The sequence below is a fragment of the Aedes aegypti genome, chromosome 3 (assembly GCF_002204515.2).
Source record: "Aedes aegypti strain LVP_AGWG chromosome 3, AaegL5.0 Primary Assembly, whole genome shotgun sequence".
In the NCBI taxonomy this organism is placed as follows: domain Eukaryota; kingdom Metazoa; phylum Arthropoda; class Insecta; order Diptera; family Culicidae; genus Aedes; species Aedes aegypti.
In genome coordinates, this window is record NC_035109.1 from 173,495,188 (window position 1) to 173,515,932 (window position 20,745).

The 20,745-nt window shown below is 35.3% G+C and overlaps 1 protein-coding gene across 3 annotated transcripts in view; it reads left to right on the plus strand.

Moving 5' to 3' along the window:
* LOC5567164 (protein TANC2) overlaps positions 1-20,745 on the plus strand; it is a 441,714-nt gene that overhangs the window by 58,334 nt on the left and 362,635 nt on the right. Inside the window, exon 1 of one of the 3 annotated variants that reach the window (XM_021853067.1) lies at positions 10,676-11,023. The exons of the other annotated variants lie outside the window; for them this stretch is intronic. Within the exon in view, the coding sequence (XP_021708759.1) occupies positions 10,927-11,023 (97 nt within the window). The 5' untranslated portion in view covers positions 10,676-10,926. Of the gene's footprint in view, positions 1-10,675; positions 11,024-20,745 lie in introns of those variants that run through there. 3 annotated transcript variants of the gene reach the window in all.

The window sequence follows — 20,745 nt, forward strand, 5'->3', positions numbered from 1 at the left end:
GCTTGCTGGGAAAATGACTGCAATTGCAGTCACAAGAGGCGCGACCACGATGTCCAAAGTCACGATTAACATGCACTTACGGAGCAGCAGCGGTGCATTAAGAGGAAATTAATGACTTCGTCAAAACCTCTTCCAGACTCGTGAAATGTATCGAGCAAACGAGTAGCAGACGATTTTACGAGTTCAATAAACTATGTCAACAAGAAGACGCCTGCATTTCGTTGGGAGATCAAGTGTCTAAAAATATCGAGTTGATGGATTTTTTTTGGCAGACAAAGCGTTTCCAATGCCGCGATTGCTTCTTTGGTCAGCAGAGGACTCACATCAATTGAAAATAAAAGCCTGTTCAAGTGCTATGTGGAATTTCGTGAGAAATATTCAGCGGTGTAGCGATGTGAATCTAACAGAAGCTTTTTAATGTACAGTCAAAGTCTAAAAAATCTAATGTGCACTGTATGTCAAAATTGATAAATATTAAAGAAATATGAATATTAACAAGAGCACGATCACGGTGTACTACATTGAGAAGGTGATATATTCCGAAAACTGACAGCTACTTGACGACGTCATTCCTATCCACCTCGAACAAATTTGCGAAAAAAATGATCTAGTGGTCCGGAAGATATATGGTACGATAGGAGTGACGTCACATGTTTACAATCAAACTTGATATTTACATCAGTAAAGAGCCTGCCTTGTTAATTTTTATGCCGTGAGCACGATAAAATCATTGAAAATACATGACCGATTCCAAGCAGCTTTAAAGTGTGCATTCATGCTGAGAAAATTTTCTTTATTTAATTTGGAACCATAAAATGTGGTGAATCACAGTCACTTAATTTTCAGTTAACAGTGAAGCAACACAAATAAGGTATGGTGGGGTAAGTGGATACCGGAAAATCAATAGTTAATTTTATCTTTATGTTCAGCTAACGTGAATAATGTAATTCTCCCTTTTTTCTCGGATAACACATAAGGGTTGTCATTCAAATTGTCAATTGGTTGGCGTTAAGTCAGAGCCCGATCAATCAGTCAGTGTTTGTCGATAGCGATCGATATCGATTCGTTTTGAACCGTTGGCGATCGCTATCGTTGGACAAAGATCTATAAAGAAATTGTTACACTGGTTGATCGGGAGTGGACCAAGTGACATTTCTCATATTTTGAAAAAAATGGGCTTAGAGTCTAACGCATTGTAATTTTTAACTCGTTTAAATTTTGGTTCAATATTTCTACACATCTTTGTGTTACTTTCAAACAATATAATGTGAAGTGATAATCATTAAAAATCATAATCCAAACCTATGATAGAACGATTTTTTGATGGACTATTTGTACTTGGTTCACTCTGACTGAACTTAAGACCACCGTTCAGTGAGTTGGTTCACCCTGACTGAACAATTTCTAAGAAAATAACCATCATTTAATGCTGGCATGATCAAACTGGGTGCATATCTCAAAGATAAACAGATTATCAAGACCCTTCAACACCAGTATTGTAAATTCTTCAATAGACCAAATCGTCAATCCCAAAATAATTGGGACTTTTATAGCTTGAAAATTAAGGTTTTGCAGGGTCGGGCATTGAAGACCAGAAATATTCAAATATGTGTTCAGTCACAGTGAACCAAGTGAAAATCTTGAGTACCGTCCAAAATTTACTGGTCCAATAAGCGGGTTCTAGGAAATTCCATACATACACCATAGAACTACCAGAAACTTCTATAAGACTCTGAAATTGACTCAAAAAATGCAATAATCAATCAGTTACTTGCTTTTCAACACATGGTCCGCTCTGTCTGCACAGATATTGTTGCAACTTCTGACCACCCATCCAAATATGGTAAATGGTCAAAAATCAAAATCAAATGCATTCGATGTAATATTTATAAATTTCTAGTGATGGATGAGTAGAAGAATTATTCGATGTCGAAAAATCTGACAAATCTCTTGAAATGATTTTCATATCATCGCATTCCTCAGCGCTCTGATCATTTTCGCTGTTGTGGTAATAATCACTTGGTCCACTCTGACTGCATACTTTTTTATTGATCATCCAAAGTAAATTTATTACATATCTCCCGCAGTTTACAATATTCATCAAATCTGATCAAAGTGACATGGAGGTAAGGTTATTCCGCATCTAATGGAACAATAATCCCATTTTCTCATGTTTTGTACTTGGTCCCTTCTGACTTAACGCCGACCAATTGATAACAAAAAAATGTCATTTCACGCTCAAAAAAGAGCTCTGAAAAACGTGAACTGTCAAAAATACACCATGGACTACCATTAATGGTCACATAAACATGATCTAGTTCACGGTGTATTTTTGTTTGTTGACGAGTTCACGTCTGCTGTTCACGGATACGAGAACGGATTTTTTTCTGTGTTGTTTCGATTATTCTGATTCTTATGTATCGAATATTGGTGATTTGAAAATTTGCACCAATGGTGGGACAAGGTGATCACCTATAAAAAAATCTACCACAAAAAATTTTGCTTGTGTTTTGCAATATTTAGTTTTTTTCTCTGGTATAAAACTGTAAACAACTTTAAGGTGGAATAATTAAAAATTTCATTAAAACGAATTTAAGCGATACGATCCACTTACCCTGTCCCATTAAAAAGTGAGAAGAAGTGTACCATGTCCAATCCGATGCATTCAATTAGAACTGAAATATTCCCCATTCAAAATAAATTTGTTTAAAAGTCGTAATAGAGATCGCTCGATATAGGGAAAAGTCGCTATAAAAGAAAGATTTAATATTTGAAAAGGCCGTGGGAAATGTCGTTATGAAGAGATTTGTCGCAATGAAAATTGCCGCTATTACGAGCTTCGAATGTAATAAGGCTGATACAAATATTAATTTTCTTTTATGGGAGAAAAAAAAATACATTATTTTTTTGACATCAGTTTTTTTTACTTGTTTTTAAATTATGAATCGTGGTTTACGGCCAACCAGCCGAGAGGAAGCTTAACAACTACCGAAAAGCTAAACATTACATATAATTTGCAATTGGATTAGATGGACAAATTGATGTGAAGATTTGCGAAAAAGTTACACGTCTTCTCAGTGAGAATCGAACTCACGACTCCCTGATCTCTAGTTAGGGCGCGTTACCACTACGCCATGAGAGGACTCATGAACGCAGAAGTTAACCTGAATTCGATTTCAGCTCAATAATCACGTGGTCCTTTTTCGCAAAGTGCACCTCTTTCGGAAGAATTAGATGCCCATCTAATGTTTCTATTGTGTGGACTTCCAATGGGTCGCGACGTTCTCAAACGACCGGTTACGGAACATGAGTCCGTTGCTCGATAAATACTTGTTTTTTAATTATGAATCGTGGTTTACGGCTAACCAGCCGAGTGGAAGTGTAACAACTACCGAAAGCTAAACATTTCATATATTTTGCAATTGGATTAAATGGACAAATTGATGTGAAGTTTTGCAAAAAAGTTACACGTCTTCTCAGTGAGAATCAAACTCACGACTCCCTGATCTCTAGTTAGGGCGCGTGTAGTGTGCTATTTCCATACCTAAAAAAATGCACTCTCGGGCTAGGCATTGGATATATATAGAAAGCGTTGTGTTTGGATGGGCATCTAATTCTTCCGAAAGAGGTGCACTTTGCGAAAAAGGATCACGTGATTATTGAGCTGAAATCGAATTCAGTTTAACTTCTCTTATGGCGTAAGGGTAACGCGCCCTAACTAGAGATCAGGGAGTCGTGAGTTCGATTCTCACCGAGAAGAAGTGTACATTTTTCGCAAATCTTCACATCAATTTGTCCATCTCATCCAATTGCAAATTATATGTAATGTTTAGCTTTTCGGAAGTTGTTAAACTTCCACTCGGCTGGTTAGCCGTAAACCACGATTCATAATTAAAAAACAAGTATTAATTGATGGGATATTTTCAATACATTAATGGTGTTCCTGTTTTTTTATATATTAATTAGCGAATGAAAAGAGAAAGCTTTTGTAAAAAGTTGTAAACATGCTTAAATTTTTCAACTTACTCGAAACAATTATTTTTATGATTATGGATGGCACTGACATACTAGAGATTCATGTCTCACATGGTAGGGTATCGGTATCAATGGTTGTTATGTTTGTTATGTAGAATGTTGATAGATATGGAATAAAACGTATATTTTTCGGTTGAACCGACATGCACTATTTTTGGTGGATAGATCGCTTCTAGTTTAGTCGATTTGTCAAATTTCAGTTTTTGGTCATATAAATAATCAAGTCTTCGCAAAAAATGCTCCCTTGCTCCAGTAGCATTATGGGCGATTAGGTGGCCAATAATCGAAAATATGTCTTTTTTTGATAGGTTTTTCTGGTACATCAGTACATAGTAAACACTTATACAGCCATTCCATGAAAAAACGTTCTAGTGGGTCTCCGAATTCCGTAAAAATTTGCTATGTTGTACCTTAACCAAAATAAGGATACACGTGTTTTTGGATTTTTTAATTAGGGTGATCATTCCCGAAATAGAGTGACCAGAAAAATAGTGGTTTACAAAATTTTTATTTAAAAATATATTACTTTTGAACCGCATGACCGATTTTCAAATTTCCTGAACGAAAGCTAAAGATTTTGACATTCCAAGAAATATATAAAATTTAACAAAAATTGTTTTTACATGAAAAGAAATAAAAAAATCCGTTTTTTCGTGTTTCGCCTTGGGTCAAAATGGGCTATTGCTGTTGTCATTTTTTATTGAAAGTTCAGAAAACTTTCCGTTTACTGTCAAATTTTCAGCGATGTATGTTTTTTTAGTTTTGAGATTTATTTTTTTGAAAATAAAAAATCAGTCATTTTTTATCGGCACACACTATAGGTCTCAGTGCAAAAAAAAAAAAAAAAACTTATGAACAGCTCAACCGATTTTCAATCTTTTTTATGGAATGGAAGCTTAAACTTTCAACTTTCCGGAAAAAATATAAAACTCTAAAAAAAAAACATTTTTTACATGCAAATATATAAAAAATTGCTAGTGTTTTTTAGAAAATTTTCATATATTTTCATGTAAAAGATTTTTTTTCAGTGTTCTATTTTTTTTTTTGAAAACAAGATTCCGTAAAAAAGATTGGACATCGGTTGAGCTGTTCAAAAGTTATCATTAAAAATAAAAAATCTAATGTGCTGGGACCTACAGTGTGTGCCGATAAAAAATGACTGGATTTTTATTTCCAAAAAATATATCTCAAAAACTAAAATAACATACATCGCTGAAAATTTGACAGTGAACGTGAAATTTTCTGAACTTTCAAGATGAAATGAGAACAGCAATAGCCCCTTTTGTCCCAAGGCCTTCAAAACACGAAAAAACGAAAATTTTTGATTCTTTTATGTAAATAAACAATGTTTGTTAAATTTTATATTTTTTCTTGAGAAGTCAAAATCTTTGGCTTTCGTCCAAGAAAATTCAAAATCGGTCAATCGGTTCAAAAGTTAAAATTAAAAAAAAGCGACATCGCGATTTTTCTGGTCACCCTATTTCGGAAATGGCCACCCTAATCAAATAAATGTGGGACTACACTGATAAAAACATATTCGATTTTTTACCGAAACTTTACACATACTTTTTTGTCCCAAGGTGTCCCAGGCTAAAATTCATTTCCAAGGTTATTCAAAGATGTAAATTAAAGGATCGTGAAGAATTTAGCTGCACATATTTGCACTTTTTTAAGTTAGGGCTCATTGAGTTTATTTTTAATATTTTTGGTATTTTTTCTTCAATACAAATTAAAGATAATTCCAGGGGATAATTGAATATCGCTAAATGATTCATATCATCATTATCATGTAAGTTTTGTTATTTAGAATGGTTTTTACAACGTCAACTGCATAAGTGGGCTTGTGGGCTTCGTGAACTTGCAGTTAGCGGCGACAGTCGTTTAGGCGTTTTGTGCCACGGAGCGTGGGTTCGATTACCGCTCCAGTCGGTGGAAACTTATCGCCAAACGAAAAATTCATCACTGGGCTACTGGTGTTCTGTGTTGTCCGTTGCCTAATGTTCGTGATTGTTCAGTCTGTGTAGCCTTTGGCTGAAGACGGTTTAAATTGCCTTTTTATTGCCTTATAAGTGACCTATATGCATCATTAGTTAAAAACGCTTTTTTTTTCGCTATAATCCCTTTTTAAAAGTTGGTCTCGAAAACTTGTTCATTGAAAACAAAATATCAAATTTGTATCACAAAACTCATAAATATGACATGATATGACAATACTATTTTTGTTTGCCATTATGTATGGAAACCGCCCATAGCGAGTAGTTGCCGTCGTGTTCCAGTAGTGGATCAACAATAATTTTATCACTCTTTTTATATGCTTCTCATAGAGTAGAGATTGAAATCTTTCTGTTAACGCCAAAAGATCTGTGTTGGCTTTTCGTTACTATGTTAATGGCACCGGCACCTATCGTTGAAAACGATCCCATTGTCAACATTTTCATAAATATTTTCAATTCAACAAACATTGAAAAATGCAGAACTTCCTTACGAAATTGCATACCTTTAGGTGGATTCCGTGGTTCAAGCTATTTTTAATTTTAATCCGTATAGGCCTGAGTGAAAGAAAACAACTAAAATATTCTTCGCTCAGCGAATATTTGATGGATTTCAATTATTTTTTGTCAGTACTCTCTTGCACATATCTTGTTTGCAAAATGCATTCGGGAATGTACCTGTGGCTGGAGTTACATCGGCGAGTCACTGGGCCAGCTCGGGTGAAAATGTGGCCACTATATCAAACAATTTTGTGAAAAACGCATCAGTGTGAACCTTTTGAGAAACGATTGAATTTGATAACCATGTTTCCTGCATTAGATTGATCCTATAAATGGCTATTTTTGAGTCCCAGGGACGCCTCAAATTTACGATAAAGTGGTCAATTTGTATCTTTACATCTGTACCAAGCTTATGGGATACCCATAACGCGGGTAGATCACCTTTTCGTGGTGCGTTATGGGGTAAAGATCTACCAATGAACCCTAGTCCTGACTGCTTCAAACGAAGAGAACAGGATACTATAGTAATCAAAGGAACACTATTAGTCCTTGTTACATTTTAAACCTTGTTAAAAGTGACAAGTCTCGGTTTTCCAGTAGCCGAGAATGACCTTGAGACAAGGATAAAAATGAGTCGAAATCAACAAGTTGTTTTCTAATCTTTTATTTATTGTTCTCTAGTTTGAAGAAGTAAGGACTATGATTCTGATGAATGGACAATATCGGTGTCACTTCTCGACTTTATCAAGGGATCCGATTTTGACTGATAAAGGGGCGCGCCTGCGGAGAGTGTACCCCCACACCCTTCGAAGGGTCTAAAAAGCGGAACCTTTCAATTAGAATCCTTTCCTGTGATCAAGTTAGGAATGACAACTGTAAAAAACCGAAGACTTTATCACTTCTCGATAGTGACAAAGTAACACGACATGCACTACACAAAGGACACGGGATATACTACAATAGATCAAATATTGGTCGCAGTGGTTTATGTTCCGAACAGAAAAAAAAAAGCTTATGGGAATGCATTTTTGTGAATTAGTATGTTTGATCTCTACTTTTCGAGAATTGAAACGGTTTAGTATCCAACAAACCTATAGCTGGTTCTTTAGGGCATAAAGTCCGAATGGCTACATTCGGTACATTCGAATTGGCGCATCAATAGTATATGCAAATCAAATAGATTGTCAATGCAAATAAATAAAGATAACTTGGCATGTCCCAAAATATATTTCTTTTTTACTCGATCTGGCCCCATGACCCACCGGAATAACTTCAGCTATATGAATATTTCCGAGTTTCTCTGGACACTTTTACTAACTAGATGTGTGTACCAGTATATTGACAAAACAATTTTGAATCCGTTTAGAATTCGCTGAGTTCTGGTGAATGTTTTAGTATTTTTTGCTTTCATTCCGGCCTATACGGGTTAAAATAACTCAAAAGTAAATGACTTATGACAAAAAGTAGTGATTTTGGTAATAACGACATTTTCAATATTACTGATCATTCTTAACATGGATGATCAATGTTATTCCATATCAGCTAAATAAAAAAATAACATTAAAAATTGTATCAAATATGCTAAAAAAATTAGTTCAGTTATCTCGAATTCTGGTTTCTTTTGTAATGCGAACTTTAATAGTGTGGATACCACAACTTACTCAATAACATAAAAAAAAATCTGTTAACCAGTTGAGCAAAATTATAACCATACGATATGCGAATACAAAAATGGTCAATCAGCAAAGATAGCTCTCACTTAATACTGTGGAAGTGCTCATAAGAACACTAAGCTAAAAAGCATGCTCTGTTCCAGTTGAAACGCCAGAACGAAGAACATACTTTATATCAATATTGCTGATTCTCTGTTTTGTAGAGCTACCAAGTTACCCTGTGATGGAAGCCACGATGTGTGGGTGACAGTGGTAAAGATAATGATGTCACGATTTAAATTGCTAATCTTAATCCATCGAAACTGTCACACCGGCACGCTATCGATACGCACAAGTAATTATTCAATTCATCCACATCGCCGTACGAGTACCAGATGCAACCTAAATATAAATGGTTTTAAAAGATGATTTTGATACTGGTTTGAGTAAATTTTGATTATTTTTTGTGTTTCAGTAATTTATGTTGATAAGTATTCTATATGATATAATAGTTCACTGAAATGCGCTCCCACAAGCTTGACAAAGATGGTAAGATACAAATCATAAACTTGAGGCGTCCCGGGACCCGAAAAAGATCTTTTGTAGGATCAATCAAATGCGAAAAATATGGTTATCCAAATTAATTGTTTCTCAAAAGGTTAACGCTGATGCGTTTTTTCTTAAAACTTTTTGATATAGTGGCCACATTATTGCCTATTCCAGAAATTATCTGTGACTTGAAATTTGCCTACTTCCAGGGGCACAGAAGCACTGAACCCTTGTCACCCGACTTGACCCAGTGACCTACCGGAATAACTCCGACCACAGGAACATTCCCGAGACGCTCTGTTCACTTTTAAAAACTAGATACCGTAAATTCGGGTGAAATTGATCAGTAGGGTGAAATTGATCACCGTGTCACTCGATTTTATTTCTTCCTAATGGAGCACAAATATCAATGTAACCTGCAATGAATGAACGTTGTTTGTCGTAAGCATTGTTAAATTGTGTGTTGTGATTTTTTTTTGCGTTGAAGAATGTGTATTTCTATGGAAATAATGCAAAATTCCAAAATCATGTATGGTGCAGTATTGACAAACATTAATAAACTTCTAGTTCTAGACAAGGATTTTAACATGGTATAATCCTGAAAGTTTGTGAGGATACTTAAAATATATCCTCAAACCAGATTTCATAACCAAAATTCGTATCAATTCGCTCATTTAGTTGAAATAATTGAATTTCTGTTAGATATCATGAAAATCCTAAGGAAATTGCATACATATAGGCGTTTTCTGCGTTATTCTTGAAATTTAACTATTAATTATTTCTATAAATATTGTATTGTTAAGAATTTGGCAAGCATATTCAGATTCAGGGAGCTCAAATTTATTATGTAGAGTTGTTTTGAAAACTAACAATAATCGCATTGATAAGTGATCAATTTCACCCCGAAATGACAACACCCGATTTTTTTATTATAGAGATATTTTAAAGCACTAGAATTATTTTTGTTAGAAAATTTCGGTACTTGAGCCAATGAGGCTCACCTTCGTAGTTGTTTTTCTGCATTTAGTTATTTGGCATTGCCAACATTATAGAAATCAGACAGGACAAACCGTGAAAAATGATCAATTTCACCCGAAATTACGGTATGTGTAAACAAATAATTGAAATCCGTTAAGTATTCGCTGAGCAATGAGAGTTTTAGTTTCTTCTTTTTCACTCGGACCTACACGGGTGAAACATGTTGAAATGAAGGTGATCGAAACAAATCCAATTATGAAATGTATCCCGTTTAGTGTTGTCAGTCTGGATGTTACGCTTATGAGGAACAATGATTATGACTCCAGGAACCATGATTTGTGGTCCTGATATCATGACCTAACAACAGTGTTTCGTGCAACATTCTCACCAGATGATGATGGTGTAAACTGAGCGACAGATTTTAATGGAATTTGCTCTAAGTGTTACGTCTGTTTGTCTGTGGTTTAACGTTTTCAAATCACAACCGTGAGCATTTCAAATTTTTAGTATCTCTAAATAGAAAACTTTAAAATATCTTGAATTTTATCGTGCACAGCTGGTTCACAAATTATAGGGAGGCATAGTAAGGGAAAGAAGAATATTTTGTTCTAATTTGATTTTCAGTATTACGTCGTTTAAAGACCAAATTTACCTCAAAATTTTCGAATATTTTTTTTTTGAAATAGTTCCGGGGTTTTAATATTATAGGAAAATCGGTTTTGCGGGTAATAAAATAAAATAATCCTAACATAAAAAATAACAATTATCACATTCCTTCATACAATTTTCATGAACGTATCTCACCCGAACCCAATTTGCACGTGATCGGTACAAAAATACCAAAAGCGCGAACACAACAAAATCAATGAAATCATTCACATTGCTTCGATTCTGGCTCACGAATCGTTATCGCAAAATTATGAAAATCGACTCGCTTCAAGTGCGATTTGCCGTACCACCAACACATCGTTTGACTCAGTTGTATATTTGCTCGCGTTCGGGACCGGTAGAATAAATGCCTTCGGCGTGCGTCGTAATCCGTCCTCCATGGTGTCTTCAAAGTGCAAGGGTGGTTGAAGAGGTGCGAAAAATAGGTGTGGAAGTGAATATTTGGGTGATTTATTGATGCAAATCATGTGAATGCATAGAGGAGAAGAAGCAGTTGGTGTACGGTATTTTTAAGTAAGAATATAAAACTATTCTGAAGAGCAACAAGTGCAATGTTTCGTAAAATGTATGGAAGAACCGGCCGGATCCGGATGGGAACACGACTATGTAGTAGCGATAGTAGCAGTAACACCACCAACAATAGATTCGGTAAAGTTTCTACATATTTCACAATTCAGAATGCAAAAAACTGATTCATTGACAATCCGTGGAATCGATCCATGAGAGGTTTACAATCATTCATGACTTTTTTTTACTGATAAGCGGATAGGCAGTGGATTATTGAGCTTTCGATTGAGTGTGAAATCGCATGGTATAGCTATTATATTGATTCGTATTTATTTATGTTTGAAGATGAGATAAAAGGCGCCATGAAATTCAACGCCGCAACTGATGACTTGAAGATCGATACTATGTGTATACTCAAACATAGTCTAGAAAATAATTTTCTTCTTCTTTTTTCTGGCTAACCGACTTAGAACACACTTCGTGTGTAGTTTTTCAGCAACTCATGCTTACCGGTGGTTCTAAACTTTTTGGAGTGCTGCAATATTGAAACGAGTTTTACTCGGTGGAGAGATTCCATTATTTTTGGCGGGTAGTGTGCGTTCGTCTATTTCTGATACTAAGCCTAAACACGGACGCCCAGAGAGACCTCCGCATACACACCTGTGACCCTAAGTCGAATCCATCAACACATGGTACGGGACCAATAGCTTCAAAGAAAAGTGGGAAGTTCTTGACTGGGTTTTGATTACAGTGTGTAACTTCCATAATCGTAGGTGGATTGTCAATATTTCAGCTGCAGTTCGTAGAAAAACTTCATGTGAAACAGTTTGCCGAATGGATATGGCAAAATTAAGCACTATTAGGAAAGTGTTGCAGTTTGCCCTAAAGGTATAAAAACGCCTTTTCAAATTTTGATGAACAGTTGTTGACTATAGTTCAAACTGTAACATTTATTAGTGTGATTTAGTGTAATAATAATACAGTATTGTTATCGTTAGACATTTAAGTTTTATAATAACTATCATGCTCCAACATTAGAGTGGTCCAATAGACAACCACTGGTACTGTTTGAATTTGTAAAGTTTGAAATTTGAGTCAAAAAAAAAAATGGTATACATCCAACTATCAATACACGATGGCAAATATTTGGCTTGTTGCCAAATAATACACAAACAAACAAATACTTGATATTGTAGAGTTTTTGTCGGAATCGTAACTGATGTTTACCATCTGAAGCTTCATATTGACACGATTGGCAAGGCGTATACTGATACGATATTGAATTAAAATGATCAAATAAAATGCAACGATTTTCGATTTATCGAGAGGATTTAGCGGTGGTTATTTGTATACAATTACTTCAGAGCAAGTATTCGACAGTGTTTGGCGTGATGATTTGATTATAAAATTGAAAAACTTTAACTTTCCAATATACATTGTTAGAATAATTCAAAGTTATCTGTCAACTCGTACACTTCAGGTTAATTATCAGAACTCCAGATCTGAAAGACTTCCTGTAAGAGCTGGTGTTCCCCAAGGCAGCATTTTGGGACCAATATTATACAATATTTTCACATCTGACTTACCAGAGTTACCCCAGGGATGTCAAAAATCTTTGTTTGCGGATGACACAGGACTCTCCGCCAAAGGACGTAGCCTGCGTGTCATCTGTAGTCGATTGCAAAAAAGTTTGGATATTTTTTCTTCATACTTGCAAAAATGGAAGATTTCTCCTAATGCTTCCAAAACTCAACTAATAATATTCCCACATAAACCAAAAGCTCTTTATTTGAAACCTTCAAGTAGACATGTTGTCACGATGAGAGGGATTCCAATAAATTGGTCAGATGAAGTTAAGTATCTAGGGCTCATGCTAGATAAGAATTTAACTTTCAAAAATCACATTGAGGGCATTCAAGCCAAATGTAACAAATATGTAAAATGTATCTATCCCCTTATTAATCGAAAATCAAAACTTTGTCTTAAGAACAAGCTTTTGATATTCAAACAAATTTTCAGGCCAGCCATGTTGTATGCTGTACCAATATGGACTAGCTGTTGTAATACCAGGAAGAAAGCTCTGCAGAGAATTCAAAATAAAATTTTGAAAATGATTCTGAGGCTTCCTCCCTGGTATAGTACCAATGAGTTACATAGAATATCCAATGTTGAAACATTGGAACAAATGTCAAATAAAATAATCAATAATTTCAGGCAAAAATCGTTACAATCTTCTATTGCCACGATTAATGCGTTATATGTTTAGGTTAAGTTAGGTTAAGTATATTCAAAGCGTTTTTTTTCTCTTATAAGCAGGTGAAATCAACTCACCTGTAAAAAAAAACTGAACTGCTACGGCAAATGAAATGTAATATGTTATTAACAAAATGTTAATAAAAGCTTAGATTTGTTTTACCAAATTAGGATGATCTTCTTCTTCTTTCTGGCGTTACGTCCCAACTGGGACAAAGCCTGCTTCTCAGCTTAGTGTTCTTATGAGCACTTCCACAGTTATTAACTGAGAGCTTTCTATGCCAATTGACCATTTTTGCATGTGTATATCGTGTGGCAGGTACGAAGATACTCTATGCCCTGGGAAGTCGAGAAAATTTCCAACCCGAAAAGATCCTCGACCGGTGGGATTCGAACCCACGACCCTCAGCTTGGTCTTGCTGAATAGCTGCGCGTTTACCGCTACGGCTATCTGGGCCCCTGACAAATTAGGATGATAGTGTTGTCTAATAACACAGAACACCTAGATATAAGAAATAATAAATGTAATGTTTGGAATGATACTAATAAAGAAATAAAAAAAAAAAAAAAAAAACAAAAAAAAAAAAAAACTTCAGAGCAATTGACCATTTTTGCATGTGTATATCGTGTGGCAGGTACGAAGATACTCTATGCCCTGGGAAGTCGAGAAAATTTCCAACCCGAAAAGATCCTCGACCGGTGGGATTCGAACCCACGACCCTCAGCTTGGTCTTGCTGAATAGCTGCGCGTTTACCGCTACGGCTATCTGGGCCCCTGACAAATTAGGATGATAGTGTTGTCTAATAACACAGAACACCTAGATATAAGAAATAATAAATGTAATGTTTGGAATGATACTAATAAAGAAATAAAAAAAAAAACAAAAAAAACTTCAGAGCAAGTAAAATATACAGATAAATGATAGAACGAAAAATAACTTGCTAATCCACGAGAAGAAAAATGACTACTATCCACATCAATAAATTTTCTTTTATGATAAAAGTCTAAGTATTACAGTCACGGCCGGAATACAAATGTAGGGCCGTGGGGCCAGAGTATTGTGAGGACCTCTTTCGGATTTTATTTTTATAAAATTGAATGTATTCATCGGTTATTACCTTTATCACTTTTATGCTTGTTTTTCTGGGTACGTTTCTAATTACTAGAAGTTTTTTTTAGAACCAACCATTTTTAATCTATTGCAATATATTCCGAGTTGAGTGCATGTCGTGTTACTTTGTCACTATTGAGAAGTGATAAAGTATTCGGTTTTCTCACAGTTAGGAATGACAAACTTCTAATATAGTTATATTGCTGTTTGCGTTTGAGGTGCAAATCTTGTCCAACTGAGCTTCAATTGCGGCAACATAAACTAATCAAAGGATACTTAGCAACAATGATCGATATCACCGCCAACCTAGCAAAGAAAATCAATCTTTGACTTCGCATTCCTTGTGAAAAATATTGTTTATCGTGATAGTAAAGTAAAACACCTATCCCCAACGGTAAACAAGCAAGAAAAATTGATTTTATCATCGCTCTCGTTTGCTGCTTCTATTTATCAGACTTGTTACAACTTGTGAGACATTGCCGATCGCAACAAATGGAATGTTTTTCTTCACTTGCTATGATCGAATGATTAAACAAATTTCTTTTAAATGACTTGAAAAGTGATACTTGATGAAGGTTTTAAATCGTGGTTTGTAAACAAGAGGTAGATTTACTTTACAAAATTGATACTCTACATGGTGTTTCTATAGCTAATTAGTGTAACACGACACATTTTATTTTACGAAATTGTAGCTACAACTTTTTAATAAACATGCTTTTTATGAAAATGCACTTATGCGGAGTGACTTGCAACACTTAATTTCACGTTTTTGGTTTAGGTCTACTTCATAATCAAAAGAGTAATAATTCATCAATAAACTACAAACACTCGTATAAAATATTGTTTGGTTAAAACATATGACATTGATGATTTAACGATTTATATCTGTTAAGCATTTTTTGTTGCCAACTGACAAAAGGGTGGCAGTCGATAACATTGATGTGCTCAAATTATCAGCGAAAAGAGAAATCGATTACTGCAGTTACCGTTTTGACTAATATTCCGAACACTTAAGGTTAACAGTGACTTTAGAAGCATCTGATAGGCATAAATTAGCTGAATTTTAATTTCTTCGCAAAGTCTAACCGTTAGCTATTGGGTGTACTGATAAAAATGTTTATTTAAACTTGTTTAGTATTGTTTTTACGTAAACAACATTTTGACTCAAAAGCCGAACACTGCGTTCATTCTGTCTCATATTCCGAACAGCTTGATTCAATTTCCGAACAGCACGAATAAATCGTATTCAAATGAATAATTTTGCAAACAAATTTATCTGAGCTAGTTTATGTGGTCTCAAGCTAGAAAATCATCACTACTCCTGAGCTATAAAATTGATTGGAAGACGTTATAATTGAATTGCAATTAACTGCCATTTCCTGGTAATGTGTTGACATATTTCAGTGAAACATTGCAATCTTGTTGCCATACAAAAACCGAGTGTTCGGAATATGAGACAAAACGGTACTTCGATGGATTGTGCTACTTTTCCCCGGATTTCGGTTTCCCGAATGGCAGTTCCCCGAATATCCCGTTTCCCCGACTAGCCCACTTTTCCGAAAAGTTTTTAGCACTCATATTTGTAGTAACTTTATATATTTCAGGGTGGTGAACGAAATGATCATTAGACTGATGCAAATTTTGAAGTTTATGCTCCCCTATGCTTAGACGATGTCATGATGAAAATGATCCTCCCAAAATTTGAAGTGATTCGGAAGAAATTTGGTTGTGCACACGCTATTTGAAGTTTATATTGAAATTACTATGGAAAAGGCATAATAATCTATGGAAAAGTGAACACACTCATCTCATGTGAAAACTTCCCAGCTACAACTTTGCCGAAGAACACATTTTGATGGGACGTAAGGATAATTTGTTATTATTGATTACAAAGTCTATATCATTCTGAGATGATCATTCAATAATTTTCAGAGCAACACTGCTTTTTTGCTGTAGAACATAGTAGCCTGGATTACTTCCATCTATTCTTCCCGCCAGGTGTTGCCTGCCGAACAGGTGGTGAAGCATGCTACATGCAAACCAAATTTATGAAGATAAATAACAATTTACCCTGACGACCAATCAAAAAGTGGTCTCTGGCAAAGTTGTAGCTGGGAGGATTTCATATTAGAAGAATTTGTTCACTTTTCCATAAAATTTTATGACGAAAGATAGAGGGCTGAACACAAAAGATTAGCGTTTTCCATAGTAATCTCCATATAAACTTCGTGCACAGTCAAATTTTTTCCGAATCACTTCAAACTTTGGTAGGATGCTATTTACCATAATTTAAATCGTTTAAGCATAGGGTAGCTAAAATTTCAAAATTTGCATCACTCTACTGAACATCTAATATGCACTCTTTTTTATTTGATTGGCGGTTCTTTCGAGTTTTATCGTCCTCAGCATTTTTGCCAACATGTATATAGCCGAGAATGACAGAATATTTCCTTCTTTTGACTGTTTATCTTTCTTTCTCGTCGCCACTTTTCGGGGAAACCAGTCATTTGAGGAAATGGCATTCGGAGAGAAGTAGCACAATCATTTAGATGATTCTGAACGCACTTTTTTTGTCTTTTCGTTTTATTATGCCGCAATAATTGTTAGCGTCCATTCTTCTATTGGTTTACTTATAAATTTTGCCTTCTTTTAAAAATAGGCTGTTCTTTATATTTATACTGTTTTAAAATTTATTATTAATTAAAGCTAAATTTTAACCATTTTAATATTTTGCTGTTTTATCAATTCTTGCCAGATGTATTGTTAGAATGATAATTACTATGCTGTGAAAAGATTTTTTTTTGCGTTAGAGCCTTAAAAATTTTAAACGAATAATAATCTGCTCTCGTATATAGGCAATTTTTGCATTGAGTCGCATTGATAGATCTTTGGATTAGCACTTATGATATTTTGCGAAACAAAAATTCCATTCTTTAATCAAGTGATTTTTATCGAGTGTTACGTCCAAACTGGGACAGATCTGCAGTGAAATATTCTATGAGCGTTCCCTTGATGAATAACTGCGAATTTTCTTTGTCAATTTACTGTTTTCAAATATATACCGTTTTTATTCATATTACGGACACTTAAGGCCTCAGTGAAGTATAACCCAGCATGGACCACACAAAATAAATCATTCTGTATGATTTTTTAGCGTTATCGAGCGTCGGAAGCCCTTAACTTTCGGATGGTGGGTAAAGAATACGCGTCCGCAACTTGAATAATTTTAAATAAATCAAAACGTGTGGCTTTTTCATGATTCTTATTCCGGACGCTCCCTCACTTTTGCCTCATATTCCGGACGCTTTGATTCGAATTACGGACAGCTCATGATAATCATTAATGGAACAGTCAAATCATCAATTGAAATCGTTCAACCACTTAAGAGACGTCTAAGTTAGTTGGGCATTATAAATTTGCAATGATATTTATGGAAAAAAACTAATAAAACGAGCCTCGAAAATGAGAACTTTTGGACGGCGAAAATTGAAACATTTCGTGTGAAATGTTTCCCATACAAACAAGAGTGTCCGGAATTTGAAGCTGTCCGTAATATGAATCAAAACGGTATATCGCAACAAGCTCAACGATACTCTATGTTCTGAGATGTAGAGACCCGTCGCGAGTTTTATTTAGTAATGCTCTCTAATGTCACAACAATTTTTGAAATTCTTAGCTTGGGAAATCTCTGAACGAACACCACGCTTATAACATACCAAAATTTTTTGCTATGGGCTCGGTGGTATTGATCTAGGAAAAAGCTTAAAAAATGCCGATATTTATTTTAAATCAATCATTATGCCAAACGGCCATTATGCCAAACGGCCATTATGCCAAACGACCATTATGCCACACGACTTTATGACAAATGGCTTTATGCCAAACGACCTTATGCCAAACGACTTTATGCCAAACGGCTTTATGCCAAACGACCTTATGCCAAACGGCTTTATGCCAAACGGGGTACAATTATATTTTACCTATGAATACAGGTATGTTCCGTTTTTATCACGTTCCGATTTTGTCACGCTCCGATTTTGTCACGTTCCGATTTCGTCAACAAATTATTCCGTTTTTATCAACACACAAAATTTTTTTTTTTTGAATTTTCAAAATGTTTCGAATATAAACTAAATACTTATTATGAAGTAATTGAAATGCTGTTTAATAGCCTTAGAGTTGAATTTTCGTCATTTTGTTAATATTGAGCATCTACGATACATGGTAGATGTCAAGTCATTCAATAAGGTTTGACTTCTTCCTATGCAATTGGAGTTTTTAAACGTAGCATGTTCTGTTGGATAAGATTGGCCCATCTTTCAACAATCGAGAGTTGCTCTGGCCACGTCCTAGCAACAACGTACTTAAGAGAGTTGCAGAGACCTCTCCTTTTTCTTATATAATATGGCTTAAAAGAATTTTCTATGTAAATTTGATAGACATATATACTCCCCCTATGGTATGAATTTTTGTATGAAAATAATAAATAATTTGTATGGCACTTAAGATACCTCAAATTCCCGGCCTTCCCCCATTACCGCTTACATGATTAATGGACGATCCCGTACATGTTCAGCTCTTTTTGATAAGGGATGCACTTGGGAATAAACTCAATGTTGTGTGCAACGTCAAGAGGTATGATCAAGTTTATTTTATTCTTAATAAGACTGTCGACCTTGTCGTAGTTTGGACATTACCTTCTATCTCTCAAACTCGATAGCATTGCACAAATTATAGCAAACAGCAATCGATTAGATCCTGTTCCAAGGGGTAGGGGGAGAGGTTCAGCAAAACTTAGCGATTTGTAGAATACTTGTTTTTAATTAATTATGATTCGTGGTTATCAGCCGAGCCGAAAAAAACTAAACATTACATATGCTTTGCATTTGTCCATTTAATCCAATTGCAAAGTATATGTGATGTTTAGTTTATCAGTAGTTGTCAATCTGTAGAAGATTTTGTTGCCAGAACGGGCTGATAGACTTACATGATTATTTCACTCTTGCATTGGTCAAATGTTCTGACGTGTTTGAGTGAAGAAAACGATTTGGAAAATTATCTGTAATAACTGTGTTGGTTTTCCAGTGACAGTTGGTGACAGGTTCCCTTAAATTTAGGGAGCTCGCAATCTAAGCCAGCTGTCTCCTCTCTCTCAGTTATTTAATATTATTTTTACTCAACAAAAAACTACAACTTAAGTTAGTTTATTGCCAACGGAAAGCGGAAAGCGGAAACGGTTCACCAGCATGAATCACACCATCTTAACTGAGCTGTCAACGATCGAAAGTGAACCATGTCTGGGTCGACAAGCATGCTACAGTTCATGCTGGCGAACTGGTTCCGCTTTCCGTTGCCGTTCCGCTATCATTGCGTTTGGGCCTTAAAGCTAAAAGGCGATGGTGGTGCTGTTCTCGATTGGCGATTAGTGCATCCTTGTCGAAGTTGGTAGTAATAACTTTAGAAAAAAGATCACCACAATCATTTTAATGTTTTTGGCAATTCAAAGCTCAAGAAACCGTATCGTAAAATGGGGTAAAGTTCATCACTTTTGAGATATTCTGTTCTATAATTCCAAGTATGATGCATGTATTATCATCCAAATAGCATAGCATAGCATAGCATAGCATAGACTGACTGTACATGTCAATGGTTGCTACTCCGTGATTCATCGGAACTGGTAAGAATTGCACTACGATCCAAATGAATAAGGGATGGGAGTTTCCGCTTACTCTCGAAGTGCAATTTTAGCAGATCTAATATTATTGATCAATAACGGCGCCGGCCAAGTCCTTACAGTCAGTTGGGATGGGGAAGAAATGTTAGGGTGTAATGATTGTTGCTACTAGAGACCGAGAATACCTCTGCATCTCCACAATCACCACGGGAAGGGTGTTTATTAGTGAGGGAGGAAAAGATCTGGGAGTCACCTCTGGTCGATGATGCGATCCATGGACAAGGGGGAAATATACGACTTATATATAAAGCTTGTTTTGTATTTTTGTCTCGAGAAGTTTTTGGTAGAAGCTTTAAAAAATACGTCAACATCTATAATGTCGAACAATTCAAAAGATGTTTTTATTAATGACGAAAACTGAAAATTACATGTATATATTTTAAATTATATGAAACAGGAATAATGCCGACACTTGTAGTGACGAACTACCGTAAAATGGGGTGTTAAGGGATGAAAAAAAAATTTCACCTAAAATTCGAGCAACTTCTAGTATGCCAATAATTGAACAAAATACAGTCCTACCATTCTCCCGGCGTGTATATCAAAAGCCAATTATAGTGAAGACGATTCTACGGCAGATTTCTGAGATAATCATAAAAATGTGTGATTTTTGGCGAAAATGCAAAATGGGGTGTTTAGGAATTTGAGCTTTGTATTTAAAACTATAGTTTTCCAACAGCAACAAAAATAATTTGGTCAACATCGTTGATGTGTCCCTTCAACTCCAAAGGTCTTGTTCAATCTAAAGATGATATTACTTCAAT